The 16,474-nt window shown below is 31.7% G+C and overlaps 2 protein-coding genes across 2 annotated transcripts in view; one reads left to right on the top strand and one right to left on the bottom strand.

Annotated features, from left to right (window-relative positions):
• LOC113402479 (uncharacterized) overlaps nt 1–16,474 on the bottom strand; it is a 75,492-nt gene that overhangs the window by 7,260 nt on the left and 51,758 nt on the right. The window lies entirely within an intron of this gene.
• LOC113403451 (uncharacterized) lies at nt 178–9,501 on the top strand. The gene is made up of 8 exons (XM_064216668.1): nt 178–278; nt 863–956; nt 4,783–4,907; nt 5,995–6,111; nt 7,281–7,456; nt 8,073–8,186; nt 8,581–9,011; nt 9,225–9,501. The coding sequence occupies exons 2-8, from the start codon at nt 907–909 to the stop codon at nt 9,499–9,501; spliced, it is 1,290 nt and encodes a 429-aa protein (XP_064072738.1). The 5' UTR covers nt 178–278; nt 863–906.

Here is a 16,474-nt window from a genome sequence, read left to right on the forward strand (position 1 = left end):
CACCGATATTCCTAAAATATCCGTTAAAGATAAAGAGGTTTTATATTGTGTCCGATCAATAGGATGCAACACCGATGTACAATTTACGACATGACATTTTACTCACCGTGAATAGTGACAATTTCACAACTTGTATAGAAATGTAACTACATTTCTAAACAAGTTATTCTACACTAGTAACAAGCAAAATTTAATCATAATTATGCGTGATATATTTATTCATATGCAAATTTCAAAGTCGAAATAATAAATCGACTCTCGTATAAGTCATGCATAATGTAAGTTACCCCGACACAAACCTCTATACTAACGTTAATAATATAATGAATCTTATATTTTCAATGTTATTTTCAAATAAATAATTATTAAATTAGAATCGTTAAAAGTTCTTAACACTTTTGGACCAGTACACTAAAGTCTTATTCGATTTAGATATAATTTGATGTTACTTGTTCCGACGTCTATACGCGTTTAGTGTTCCAGGAAGGGTTAAGTTATAGTTTATAACATGTAGAAAATATATGTAGTATTTATTTTAAATTTCATCATATTGAACTGAAACTCATTAACAGCCTTCAGTTTTGAGTTTATTCCATCACGCTGCTCCAGCGAGAATTCGTTGATGTTGCAGAATTTAATCCGACAACATGCAGATCTCTTCGCTATGTTTTATTTCAGCGATAAATTTATTATAAGCACGGTGATATTTGCCCAGAATTGAACACGACATATTCAGCTAAAATCCATGTGTTTCATCGATCTGCGAACTGTAACAATGTTTGCCATAATTAAACTTCTCTGTGAAAGTACCTGGTACATAATTAGTACGTACATTCGTTTAAACACATTATTTAAATTCCAGTTCAGTTGATAATTGATGATAAATTGAATCGAGTATAGTTCACCATGTGCTGTATATTCACTTGCTGTGGGTGGATGGTAGATCTTATACAGAGGTAAGTGCACGTTGTGAATCAAATCATTAAATAAAAATATTTCAGATCATTGTGTATAGAAATAAATTAAAATTAAATTAATTTAATGCTTAATTTGTGTTTACAATTCAAATTGTAAAAAAACTTCGTGAAGGAACCTATATAATTATGTATTCATTTATTTCGGAAACAAACGATATTGTTGAATAAAATAAGAAAAAAATATAAAACTTAACCAATACTTTCCGGTATTAGATTAATATAGATATATTAACGTACAAAACATATTAAATGGAATTGTAATAAAAAATTAATAAGCAATTTAATTAAAAGCGACAGTCAAAGAGATAGACTCTATCATAAATATTATAAATTAATTAAAACGCAATCACTAACATATATGAAACTAAATAAGTAATAAAATTAAAATCAATCAGAGCAACATTTTATTAAAATATTCATAAGATTAAATTTATTAAGGGAGATATAAAATGTTTAATTATTTGTAAAGTTTATTGTACTGAGAGCAAGGTAATTATGCCTAGAATTAAAATGTGGTATGTAATTTTGTAGCATGTGTTGCCATAAATCCACGTTAGATTACGGTCATGGAATAAGCTACAAATAGTACTTCTTTAAGAGAAGTCGCCTGTGCCCAGCGGCAGGTATATTTATTAACTGTTGATTTGCAGAAGAATAGATGCGACATTATTTTGAATTTAACTATTTTTTGTCTGCTTGCAAATTTGTTAGAGTTTTTTTTTTGTCGAGTTAGGTATTTGCTTAAAACTATTCGAGTGCATATTATCGTAACGGACAACTGAAAAACTTAAACAAGACAGCACAGTCAATGAATAATAGTGTTAAAATTACTTATCGTCATGATAAATTATATTTTTAAAGCATGCACCAACTAAGGGTGCAAGCAAAAGCACGTGCCGAAAACAACGATACAAAATTTGTAACCAAATGACTGATGCTCGTGAAAAAATACGAATAAGAACAAACATTAATTAGATTGTGATGAACGAGTCACTTCGGTGATTCTGCAAATAACTCCAGTTTGGAAATTTCATTTTATATCAATAATGTTTATGTATTTTTTTTTGGAGGGAAAAATTCTTAGAATATTCAAAACATAAACGAATTAATTTCTTAAGTTTCCACAAAAAATAGTACACTTTTTAATTTTAAGGTTTCTAGAAGACTATCTATAATCAACTACTGCTGGACTGAGGTCTCCTCTCCCCTTGAGGAAAAGGTTTGGAGCTAGAAGTCATATTTACATAAAAAGTGGTAAAATAACTGATAATCCGATCACAGTAGACATTTCATTTGTAATATCATACCTGAGATGTGTACTAATTTTCAGCTCTATGCGAATTATTGTAAGTTTACTACAACTTTTTTTTTAATTTTGACCAGTCCATTAATGACATTATTGTAAGTTGATTTTGTCAAAAATATAAAAATTGAGTGCAAGGTCAGTGGTTCACCAGATGGTAGGGTTTTGTGCAAGGCCGTCCGGGTAGGTACCATCCATTCATCATATATTCTACCACCTGTGAGTGAGACATTGTAACTACAGGCAAAAGGGACATAACTTAGCTACTAAGATTGTGTACCGATGTAAGGAATGGTTAATATTTCGCACAGCGGTTATGTCTATGGGCGGTGGTGATCTCTTACTATAAGGTCTTTACCACTATAATATCAGTAGATTTAAGTAATAATTAATCCAAACGGATATTTACGCAAGTTTTGTGTTGACACCAGAACCAAGATTTAATTCCAAAATTGAACTGCAACTGATTTTAAATTTAATAGCTTGTATACAGAAGAAAACTACTTTGAGATCTTAAATTATAAAATTTTGTTTGCTATTCATCTGGTTAGCTAAATAATATACAGAGGAAAATTGCTTTTCCGAGATGATGGATGTTCTATCATATTACAGTTGAACTAATAGTATCTAATGTACTTGGTGGTAGGGTTTTGTGCAAGCCCGTCTGGGTAGGTACCCCCCACTCATCAGATATTCTAAGCCAAACAAAATTACTTGGTATTGTTGTGTTCCGGTTTAAGGGTGAGTGAGCCAGTGTAACTATAGGCACAAAGGACATAACATTTAGTTCCCAAGGTTGATGGATCATTGGCAATGTAAGGAATGGTTAATATTTCTTACAGTGCCATTGTCTATGGGCGGTAGTGACCACTTACCATCAGGTGGCTCATATGCTTGTCCGCCAACCTATACATAACTAAAATCCATGAACGCGTTTTTTCCGATATCCGATTATTGGGGTGAAAAATTAACCATCTATTTCTATCATTTATAAAATCGCTTGCGTTATTATTTCAAGATACTTGTATACTCATAACAGTAAAATTATGTAAGCATCTTTGCACGAATAACGAAGTTTAATATGTGTATAAAATGTATCAAAGCAATCAAATAGACGAGCACGTGTAAATGTTGTATATTAATCTTATTAATATTACAAATGCGAGTTTGGATGGACGGATGTTTGTTTCTTAATCACGTCAGAACGGTTAAGATAGATTTTAGTCTGGAACAGGTTGCTTTATATCGCTAAAACTCCCCCCCTCAATGCCCTAACACGAGAGCTAAGCCGCGGGCTGAAATTAGTAAATAATATTTTTTTAACTTAGGTAACAAGTAAAGGGGAAACGTTGAATATTTTCTAGATTGATGAAAATTAGTTTAATAAACTAATAGTAACAGTAAATATTTAGTTACAATAATTTTACTGTTATTTAAACTTTATATTTTTCTATATTAAAACCTTGTTCAATAAGCTGTGGCGCTTCGCCTCGTGACTTTAATGTTATTATATTTACATAATCAGTTACATATTTATTCAAAATATATTTCGAGTTGTTCAGACATTGGAGCTTTACTTATATAGAAGACGGCAACGTGATTTAGATGCGTCCGTTCCATAATGATGACCGTAATCGTCTTGAGGTAAATCCTCGTAAAATAATGAAAGGGACACCGGATAATTTTAAAATATTCTAAGCACTTAAGCTTCTTTTACTAGTGAATTTCTCCAGGTAACTTTTAAATAAAAAAATATTTATAATTAAAATCGATTAAGTGATGTCACCGGCATGGCGCAAATAAAAAAAAAGAAATGTTCCTTATTTATTCGTATGTTTTTAACATATTTATTGATATTTGATTATAATTCTACTACTACTGCATAGCATAGACAAGAGGTTTTTTTTAGCTTATACACATGATATTTATCCGACACGTGTAAATTTTCTCACGAAGTTTTCCGCGAACACGGGATGAATTTTAAACACAGAATTAAGCACACGGAAACTCAGCGATGTTGCTCGGATTTAATTCGGTTAAGGGCGATACCTCACTGGGAGCATTCGCCTATATTGTAGCAGTTTAGATTCAAACATTATACGTAAGTGAGTGAGAAGTACTGAGTATTGTAGTGATAAAACTTATAGCATACATCAATGAGAATAATGGAATGCATGATAGTAAAAACAACTGACTCGACTGAAGACGAATGCTCAAATTATTAATAGTCTTAGATTGTTAAATTGTAGTTGCAGGTTAATGTTGCTAGTGTGGTATCACCCTAAGATTAACATGTTCTAGCAACTGGTGTATCACAAATCGTTTTAAAAAAAGAATTCAAAGTTTTCTTTTATTTTTAAATTAGTGTTTGATTCAATATCATATTTAATTGATATATAACGTATATCGTTTTATTAATTTCAAATATTACGTATAAAATATAAAAGGAATTACGAGTCATAATTCAATGGACCGTTGCAAATTATCTTAATCTCATTTCAGACTATGGACGTTTACGATGTCTTGTTGTATCAGCTCTGCGGTCTGTTGTTCTCTGTTAACCGCGTCCATGTCGGGCGTCGCCCTCGGGTACAATTACTCTTTAGCTGAGTACATCGATTTAAAAGGTATTATTTTAATTCAACTATAAACAATATTAAATTACCTGTGTTTACCTTACCTTAAGTACTTTAGTATTTTAAGTACGTTATGTACACTTTTCACTTTTGTCTATTTATGTTTTAAAAAATATTAAATGAATAAATGTAGATAAGCATTATATATAATATATAAATATCTTTTCGTAACTGTACAGTAATAACGGTGCTTCTGACGAACTTGAACATGGAACCTAGTCTCTTGATTTTTCAGTATCTACTTTAACATCAAAATATGAAAACTTTTTTGAAATATTAAAAATAAAATATTATGCAATTAATTTAAATAACATCACAGATGACCATGTGGCTAAAACAAATGAATCCGAATGTTACATGCTCAAACCCGGGTAAACTCCACAGAGTTTTCATGTGTTAATGTTTTGAATTAATCTAGAGCTCTATGCTAAATAAAACCATTACGAGGACAAAAAAAATATATATACAAAAAAGGTTTTGGTGAAATATGCTCCAAAGGAGGATTCAAAAGGGAGAGTTCATTGCCCATTATAAATTTTCACAAATGATTTATAGACACGTTCTTATTACCAGTTTATAAACATAAGATTCTAAATTCAAAATAACGATAAAATAAAACACTTCATAATGATATATTTTGACTAAGGTACTAAACTTACAATATAAAATATAAAGCGCATCTTGCAACAAATTAATTAAAACCTTGTCAAATTTATTGCTAAACCACGAATAGCAATAATTTAGTATCGTTAATGTTTTTATAAATTCTAACACTATAATATTTGTAATACGAAATAAGTTCACATTTATGGATACATTAGACTTGACTTTCATCTTTGAAACTAACTATGGATATATTTTTTTAAGCAATGTATTCCTAGTTACTGTAGTACTGTATTTTTTTTTTTATAAAAAACATATATTGCTGGGTCCGGTAGGTAATTCACATTCCATTCAGCTGTTAAAGACGTAAAATGAAAACGTTACGGAACCCTTTTGGTCAAAACTGCTTATAAAAACATATTTAAAGATGGCGTTACATTGTGGCCTCAAGTAACTTAATTATTCTATATTTCAGAAACGAATGTCTCCGTTTATTTGAAGCGTGGTATTTTTGACGATGATATCGCTGATGACATGGATTGGAGACGCAGCGGTCACCAACCCGTGGCGGGTCATATAGGAGAAAATAACCGTTAGTGATATTATTCCTTTTTACATAAATACAAGATTATGCATTGCACGCTAGTCGCGTTAATAGTCTAAATTTGAAATTGTAAAGCGATGCTACTTAGATAATAGTGTCATATACTAAAACTTTATGAACAACGCTCTGCATTTAACAAAATTTGAGATATCATTTTTACGTTTAATGGTATAGAATTACGAAAAAATTTAAACAACAACTGTACAACTCGTGAACTATTCTGTTAAACACATTCATTTTGATATATACAGTGTACTGTTATTTGGCGGTAGAATATCTTATGAGTGGGTGGTACCTACCCAGACGGGCTTGCACTAAGCCCTACCACCAAGTAAACACGTCACGGCATACGAGTAGTTTTACTCCTAAGGCTCGGCAATAGAGGTTCCACATTAAAAAAACAGAATATATTTTATAGATATTTATCTCAACACTTTCTGTAATGACTACAGAAAGTCGGTTGCCTGACAGCCGCATAATGTGATAAAAATAACATACTGTATAATGGTCGCCTTAGTGTATACAGTGACAATAAAATCAACATAAACGATTATACATAACTGTCTCAGTAAGACTTCCTTATTATGGATAATCTCCCCACACAAAGACTTTACCCCGAGTAAAAATAATGTAAAAACTCTTAGTTATTTTATAAGCATAATAATAAAATATAATCAAACACTAAATTAATTTAATGAATTATTATTGTAATTTCATCTTAAACCAATTTTGATATAAATCCATAAGAGCCACATTGTGTAATATATAGCTATATGTAATCTAAATATATAAAAGCGAAAAACCACTGATTAATCACAAAATCTCAGAAACACCTACAAACTTGTAATTTGGTAGGTAGGTTCCTTATAGGGTTTAGTCGTCCGCTAAGAACGGATTTTACGAAACTCCATCTCTAGGGGGTAAAAATGGGGTTGAAATTTGTGTTTTATATTTTTTTGTGTAAAGCCACAAGTTCAGCTAGTTGTTTTATAAAATGGCATATTTTGTTTGATTAAAAAAATATATTTACTCTTACTTATAGAAATAATGAACGAAAAAAAAAAACATGCTACATTAGTTTCGGCGATATATTATTCCTCGATAAACTTGGATCTGGTCCAGGTTAGGTCATATTTCTTAATGATGTCACATTCCAGTTGTAACCGGTTCCAATGACGAAACAACCACCTTGAGGTCAGGGAGACGCCTAGATGAATCAATATATGAGTCTAATGATCGAAACAATTTTGAGGGTTCATTAATGAGACTGACAGCGAAAGCTCCCGATCCGAGCCCTTCAGAGGCCGAAGCATCCGAAGTGCCACTAAGCGAGGTAATTACTAATTTATTCTCGTCTAAATTTTACCAGCAAAAATTGTTATTATAATTGAAAGCGGTTTATAATTTAATCTGCTTAATTTGTGTTTACAATTCTTTCGTACTCGGTGACGGAAAATATCATGAGGGATTCTGTATGTCAGATGGAAATCTCCTATATAGGTATCAACGAATCGGCAATGGAGCAGAACGTTGGTATAATTTCAAAAGTCTTCTCAAAAAAGAGAAGAGGCCTTTGCTCAAAAGTGGGACATAAACAGGCCCTTACAACATAATCTTATTTGATATTAATACAACATTTTTTAAATACTGAATACAGAGCACATACACACTTCCTTTGAATAACAGAAAATTATACGCACAAATTTATCTGCCCACTTGGCCATTTATTAGATACCTATATTAAAATAATATTTTATTTATTATTTTAACATAATCCCTTCAATGTTGTTACTTGCAAAATTGTTGCATAAATATTCTAGGGATTAAGTTTAAGTATGAAATAATGAATAAATCAATGTTTATAATTGAATGATGTAAACTTTATTTTCGAAGTTAAATGTTAGTCGTTTTCTGTTTACAATGCGTCAAAAACATTGTGCATATTTCAGTTAATAAAACCATATCCGACGGGGTCGCTCGATCAGCTTAAAGCTGTTCAAAGTGCCATTAATATGAGAAAAGCTGCGGCTTTAGCTCGTCGAATGAACGACAAAATTCAAAAGGTAATATTTACGAAAACAATTTATCAAAAAGCCAAACCTTGTACAGAGAAAAATAATATGTATGATTAAGTTTTCAAATTACATGAGACCACAATTATTTGCTCTGATTTTGTTAAAAAGGCGATACGTTATATGGGTCAGTTGGATTAAGTTGAAGATTTAGAAAGTTTAGCGCTATGGATAACGCAAAATCCTTTCTAAGTGCGTAGTAATGTAGAGGATATAACGGAATGAAAATCTCCTGCGTCTCCGTGTATTACAATGGAGATAGAAATAATCTTCGTATTATATTTATAATAGTAAAAAGTTCATAAAGCAGGTTTGATAGTTTAAAAGCTAGTCAGATTAACTGGGTTCGCCTTTATTTATGTTGGTGTCAATATCACATTTTCAGGTGCAATTAGAGAATGAGAGAAACCAGCCACAAGATTTAAGGGATATAAATAGTAGGCGTGCTATGAAGTTTGATGTTCCACCATTTGAAGACCCTTCTACTATAAGTTCGCTCCGACAAGCCGTTCCAGATAATAGAATAAACGATCCAACAAAATGGTTGTTACCAAAAATACCCTACGATAAGATTTCGAAGGATATACTTTATCCAGATGATTATGTGAGCCCTACATATCCAGCGCCGGTCACCCCAAGAGCCGGTCCTGTGAGGCCGACTAGACCGAAACAAGCACCCAGAACTAGACCGACACATACCACAACACCAACACAAGTTCCTTCAAGAAGTGTCGAGCCAAATTTACCGAAATCGATCGATGAAGAAATGGAATCCTTCAAAGATAAACTTATTGTGAATAAATTGGACACGATAGGGTAAGACAAAAACTATTGATTCTTATTTTCATGTGTTAATATATGCAACAATTCATCTAGTGCTCGGCAATGGAGGAAACCTGCATGTATCAAAAGTAATTCCGCCGGATATGTATTGTATACGTATCCAATCCCCAATGAAGCAGCGTATTTTAATAGCGTAGGCAGGCGGACGGGAAATGCTTAAAGATTTAATTTTAATGTATGTTTTAGGATGAGCGACGATGAATTTTTGAAAAAAATAGGAACAGGTGCAAAGAAGTCAGAAGATGATTACGAGGAAGACATCAAAGGTGTTCCATTGAGAAGGAAGAGAAGCAATGATCTACGATTCACTAGTAATAAATCAAGACATAAAAATACTAACGAAAAAAAGAAAGACATTGTTGCTGGTAACAGAGAACCAACTCAAGAAAATTCAGTTTCTACAACTCCAAGAATATCTTCACAGAAGACTCTTAAAAAACTACTGTTTTCTTATATTCAATAATCTCTTGACGTTCTTTTGTTGCTTGAAAAAGCTGTGCTTGTGTTAATTTCGGTTTATTAAATCGTGTTTTTGTCCTCTGTGCGTTATTATATCACGAAAATAAAAAAAATATTTAATTTAATTTGTCTGATTTTATGTCTATACAAGTGTTCGTGCATAATTAAACATTAATGTTAATTTTATACACCCTCCAAACATTTGTACAAAATGAATCGAGTGCCGCTATTTTCTTAGTAAGTATGTACTTATAAACTAGCAACCCGCCTCGGCTTCGCACGGGTGCTATACTGATACTAAATATATTACAGATTGTCATTATATACAAAGTTCATAGCTTTTGACATTAGACAATACAAACCGCTATGTCCCTGACTTTTGAACCTGTAATATCTTCGAAAATATTCATTTAAATTAAACGCTGTAAAGGGCCATATTGATCTATGTTAAACGCACAATGTATTTAAGGTACTTCATTGGATAAGGATTAATGCTGTATTGCTTAAAATCGCTTCGAAATAAGCCAATATTTCTCGTAAAAAGTAAAGGATAAAAAATGTTTATTGTGGGTTATCCCTGAGAGGTAGACATATACCATCGTAAACCTTTTTAAGATGTAAAATACTGTACATTATTTTGATCTGTCTTGTAGGGTCCAGCCAGCGTTTGCAATGTGGGTTCAAAAAAAATATTTACGACATCACATTAGAAAGCTCAAAGGTTATAAACTTTTTGGTACTACTGCAAGTTTCATGAAGATAAATTGTTACTATTTTTTCAGCCAATAAAAATTTAAGTATTTTTTAAATTCAAACTAGATTCGAATCTCCATTTGATTATCTATTTGAGACATATAATCGTTACCGTATTCTAAATAAATCTTTCTTATCTTAAATCGTAAGAATAAATTGTAAGCATTTAACAGCAAAGTGTCAATAAATACTACACGTAATCTCTACGTCGAAGTCGAGATGTTCGTTATCCTCCCTATTTCGGACCACTAATCGCAGCTTTACGCCGACTTATCCCGTAGGCTCGCCTACTTTGAGAAATATTAAGTATTTCGTCGTCAAGAATAAATTACTAATAACTACATATTTTTATATAGAAAATAAGATGGATATATTTCTTTACAAAAGTAACAAAAACAGGCGATCAATCATCTATACTAATAATATAAATGCAAAAGTAACTCTGTCTGTCTGTCTGTCTGTTGTTTTTTCACGGTCAAACCACTGAATCGAATTTGAAGAATTTTTTTATGAAGCAAAATTTAACTCCAAGGAAGGTCCTATGGTACTTTTTAGTCCACCACAACCACTGATGAATAATCACTACAATGCGAGGTGGCAACTAGCATAAGATAAACTATTGCTTATGATTTTTTATTTCTTAAACTTTTACTCCAATAACAATTCCAATATCATTATCATCTTTACATAGTATAAAACAAAGTCGTTTACCGCTGTCTGTCCTTATGTATGCTTAGATCTTTAAAATTACACAACGGAATTTGATGCGGTTTTTTTAATAGATAGATTGATTCAAGGGGAAGGTTTATATGAATAATACGTGCACAATATAGTAGAGAAACACTGATTATTTTAGAGGTTTCTAAGGGTTGCTGTAAATAAACACATTTTTGCGCTTACATTGCAAACGCTGGCTGAACCCTACGAGATCGATCAAAGTAATGTACTATACAGTATAGTACACGTTCAAATGGTCTTCAAAATAGTTCGCGATGGTATATGTCTATCTCTTAGGGATAACCCATAATAACAGTTTTTTATCCTCTACTTTTTACGAGAAATAATGACTTATTTTCGAAGCGATTTTAAGCAAAACAGAATTAATCCTTATCCAAATAAGTACCTTAAATACATTGTGCATTTAATATAGATCAATATGGCCCTTTACAGCATGTAATTTAAATTAATATTTTCGAAAATATTATGGATTTAAAATGCAGGGACATAGCGGTTTGTATTGTCTAATGGCAAAACAAAAAAGATGTGAACGTTGTAAGACATTCTCTAGTATATTTAGTATCAGCATTGCTCCCGTGCGAAGCCAGGGCGGGTCGCATGTTTCTATATATAGTACAGTTAAGGATAAGTAGTTCGAAAACCGCCTGCTCTTCATTCCGTTGCTTTCATATTAAATGATCCATGTAAAGTTATTACTAGCGTAAACTAGTATAGATTTTTTTTAAATATTATTAAAGGTATATTAATAGTTCTTAAAATAGTAAGTAAGTATTTCTTGCTTTATATCAAATTTATAGTTTATTCGTAGTTTACTGTCGGTATTATCGTCAAATTTATTTTCAAATGAAGCCGAGATTTCTTTATTCGCTTCAATTTTTTAAAACGAAATTTCGAACGCTAAAATGGGTCAAAATGTATCGCATAAGTTTTGTGTTTCCTATTGTTTCAAAACTTTTATAGTGCATCAAGTTTTCAGGCAATATTCTAAAACCTTTTTGACATAGCATGGATACGGTGACATCTGGTTAATTTAATTTCACAATTTTTTCTTTGCCAAAACTTTTATCATAATCAATATTGCGTAATCATTCTAATTTAATGTAGGTATATTAAAAAAAACTATAGTAGTTGATGCTCGTGGTCTATGAGACTGTTATAATCGATTGAATATTTAATAAATTATACAAAATCGTTTGACGATTTATTTGATTGCAATCATAACAATTATGAAATTAAACAGGAATTATCGTGGTTGTACAACTATACTATGTTATTATTGGCACGGGAACATTAAAGTAGTCTGTTATCAATTCGCAATTAATGACTCACTTGAATAATGATTATCCAAAAATTGATTAGACTATTCAACTATAGAAGAAATAACATATTCAGTCGACTTTTGCCAAGTTTATTATAACTCCAGTGCGTGCTATACTTCATAGGAATCTTAATAGAGTTGAACGCTTACATTATACTACTAGCTGTGCCCGCGACTTCGTGCGCAGATTTTACTATAACGTATTATTTCGGCAGCTTTTGTGATATTAAGTCGTTAGTGGGAGGAACCCGACGTGACGGCGGCGCGAGGGTTGCGCGCGGTACTGGACAGTATTTGGACATTGCAGCGTGACTTTATTATTATTTTATATATAATTATAAAATATAAGTAGCCTAAGTTACTCCTTATAGCATCAGCTATCTGCCAGTGAAAGTCCCATCTAAATCGGTCCAGTCGTTCCAGAGACAGACAGACAAAAAATATACATACATATGCATTTAGTACAAAGCGGTTATTTTAATATTAGAATCAGACACTCAAATTGTATCATATGTAATATTTAGATTTACATTACATTACATCGGACTGATACCAGTGTGGCTAAATCATTTTCCAACGAAAAAAAAAACAATAATCAATAAATAATAGCCTGTTCCAATTACTGGCAAACTTTTTAGTTTGCCTACCATTGAATTGACTTAAAATATCATTTGACTTGATTCATTCAATTTAAATTGCGTCGACTTAATTGTCATTCAATTTATTCAAATAAATTGTACGACAATTCAAATAAATAAACACTCATATATTGACAAAAAAACCGCTGAGACTCATTCGCCGGTTCTTCTCAGGTCAGGGTATTTTGTGGTGGTGTTTAATTTGACAATCAATTGGTAAGTACTCGATACAAAAAGTATTACACTTTTTGTATCGAGTAAAGTAATTTGATTTGATTTATAGTGCATAATTTAGCAGAGCTTTTAGCAAATCGCATGAAATTGATATATCTAAGGTTATCTTTTGATGGTATTGGTAGGCGGACGTGCAAATGGACTGATGGTAAGTGGTCACCGCCGCCAATAGACATTAGCGCTGTAAGAAATATTAACTATTCCTTACATCACCATTACGCCACCAATCTTGGGAGCTAAGCTGTTAAGTCCCTTGTACCTGTTGTTGCACTGTGTATATTTTATTAGACATAAAAAAGGTTTGTTTATCGTTATTCCTTCTTCGATGGGAATAGTCTATACCAACACGAACGCACGAACGAAATCCTGTATAGTTTCTTTGAAACAGGGACCTTTGGGAGCAGTTGGTTTATAAAACAACTTGTCCCCATTTGAAATCGTTTACGGTTTTTTAAAGTTTTTCAACCGTTGGATAGCGTTCATTTGTTTTGAACAGCTATTCATTACAAGTGACACATAAAAGAAACAAAAGATATATAACTTAAAAGACAGATGTGTTTGTAACAGTCATTTTTTAAACTTCATTGGAATTTTAATGATATCTCGTAAGACTTACGAATAAAATTACACAATTCTCACACCTTGTAATAAATAGGAAACTCTTGGACTTGGTATTATTTTATGTTTAAAACGAATAGTTACGAAGGTAAGTTACATAACTCTAGGACAGTTTTTTATTTTGATGTAGAGGGAGCATAACGTTATAAAACTCAACGACTTCTATTTTATATTTTGTTTCAATATGGCCCTTAATCCGTATTTGTTTTAGAGTTCAATACTTTATAAGTGCATGTTGTGTTCTCCTATAATTGGAGGTACATTTAATATTTTATTGTCTAAACTTGTATTTTTTGTATTACATATGTACCTGTGTTGGAGTTCCATATTAAATAAATAAATAAATAAATAAATAAATAAATAAATAAATAAATAAATAAATAAATAAATAATAAATAAATAAATAAATAAATAAATAAATAAATAAATAAATAAATAAATAATTAATAAATAAATAAATAAATAAATAAATAAATAAATAAATAAATAAATAAATAAATAAATAAATAAATAAATAAATAAATAAATAAATAAAAACACTAAAAATAAATAAGAACAACTGACACTTTTTTGTAACAATAGCAGCCTGTAAATTTCCTACTGCTGAGCTAAGGCCTCCTCTACCTTTGAGGAGAAGGTTTGGAGCATATGCCACCACGCTGCTCCAATGCGGGTTGGTGGAATACACACGTGGCAGAATTTCGTTTCAGAAATTAGACACATGCAGGTTTCACGATGTTTTCCTTCACCGCCGAGAACGAGATGAATTATAAACACAAATTAAGCACATGAAAATTCAGTGGTGCCTGCCTGGGTTTGAACCCGAAACAGATGGTTAAGATGCACGCGTTCTAACCACTGGGCCATCTCAGCTTCTTTGTAAGTTAAGCACTAATTTGCATATACACTTCAAAAATAAAGAACTTTAAACTTAATATTTTTCATCCTTTTGGACGAAAAATTAACAATCTTGTCTTAGAGCTAACATAAGTTGTATAAAAAACATCAGACAACAGATTTACTTGTTGGTAAGGCTTTGTGCGAGTGCGTTTTGGTACCTCTCACTCATCAGATATTCTCTCACCAAACAGTAATACTTAGTATTGTTGCGTTCCGCTTTGAAGGGTGAGTAAGCCAGTGTAACTACAGACACAAAGGACATAACATCTTAGCTCACAAGATTGGCGCCGCATTTTCAGTGTAAGGAATGGTTAATATCTCTTAAAGTACCAATATATTTAGGTGGTAATGTCCACTTATTAGCAGTTGACCGACTTACCATTACGCATACCTATACCATAAAAAAGACAAACAGATCTTCAGTCAACAAACAAAAACGACGAGAGCGTTAGAATTTTATTAAGAACATACCCTTTATATATTCTGTATATCACTGTACATTTGAGTATCACATCAATATGATAAGACGTAAATCATTTGACGTGAGGAATGAAAGAGATATTGCCTATTGAGCGCGCATTCAAACGAGAGAGCTCTCAAAGTGAGTAAACAGGAAAATACTTTTAATATGGATATAATTCAATAACTCGTACAGGTACATACATGCAGAAAATGTGTTACAAATGCATAATCTCATACTTAGATGGGGAAGGAAATATGTATCTACGTTGAAAAACATTTTAAATTCAGTAGCAAGTACATAGGTCGTACTACAGAGTTCTATTATTAAATAACTAGGACCGGATTTGTCAATGGCATTCCTTAGAAGTGAAATATGTCTTGTATTATTAATTAATTTTACGACAATGCTTCGTAAAATTAATTATTTTCAAGAATGACTTAGTGTCGCTTTGAGAGGTGAAATGTTAAGGGTTCTGAACTTATTAACTTATGAAGACGGCTTAATATAGGGCTTAATATTGTAATGGAGAACGAATAATCTGTTTCGTAAGATACAACTACTCTAATAATAAAATAAAATACATAAAACACTGAGGGTGTTTAAGCCATTTTTAGTATCAATCAATCAAAATATACTCTATTCAAGCACTTATGAATCGTCATTTAACAAACTATATTAAGTGAAGCTACCACCGGTTTAAAATGCAGATTCTGCCGAGAATATCCGCCAAGAAACTAAGTAGTTACTCTTTTTCAACATTTCACAAAAATACAGTCATGTTAGTTAAACACAATTATATTTGTATGTAATATATCCTGCCTGGAAGTCAACAAGTATTAGCTCCACGCTTTTTTATCATCTATATAATTTTGTAATGAATAATATGCCTTCTTTACCAATGTATTTTTTACAAATGATTTTGAATTTATGAAACGGCAAAGATAAAAATGTCTGTGTTAAGTATGCCTGTGCGCAAGGCCATCCAGTTATTCAAACCTAAAAAGTACTCCTTGGTTTTGTCACGGCGCCAATAACTATAGGCAGTCTTAACAGTCAGGTGGCTTTTTTGCCCATACACCTAACCATTACAAATAAAAAAAACGAAACATATCAGATGAAAAAAAATAGTCATGCGTTCGTTTCTAAAATAAGTTATGATCAAAGTCCCTTAATAATTAAGAGGCTTACGATGAAGGCAAAAGATGGCGGAGATAGAACAAGAATTCTTTACAGATTTAACGCACTTGGATTATTTGCGATTTTGTATAAGTAGGTATGGTATTACTCAAATTGAGGAGCGATACTTAGGACGCAA

The sequence above is a fragment of the Vanessa tameamea genome, chromosome 13 (genome assembly GCF_037043105.1).
Source record: "Vanessa tameamea isolate UH-Manoa-2023 chromosome 13, ilVanTame1 primary haplotype, whole genome shotgun sequence".
In the NCBI taxonomy this organism is placed as follows: Eukaryota; Metazoa; Arthropoda; class Insecta; order Lepidoptera; family Nymphalidae; genus Vanessa; species Vanessa tameamea.

Excerpts from the sequence above, each read along its gene's own strand:
- LOC113403451 (XM_064216668.1), top strand. The coding sequence starts at position 907 with ATGTGCTGTATATTCACTTGCTGTGGGTGGATGGTAGATCTTATACAG. Across the intron at positions 8,187-8,580 it reads TGAACGACAAAATTCAAAAG|GTGCAATTAGAGAATGAGAG; the intron begins GTAATATTTACG and ends TCACATTTTCAG. Across the intron at positions 9,012-9,224 it reads AATAAATTGGACACGATAGG|GATGAGCGACGATGAATTTT; the intron begins GTAAGACAAAAA and ends TGTATGTTTTAG.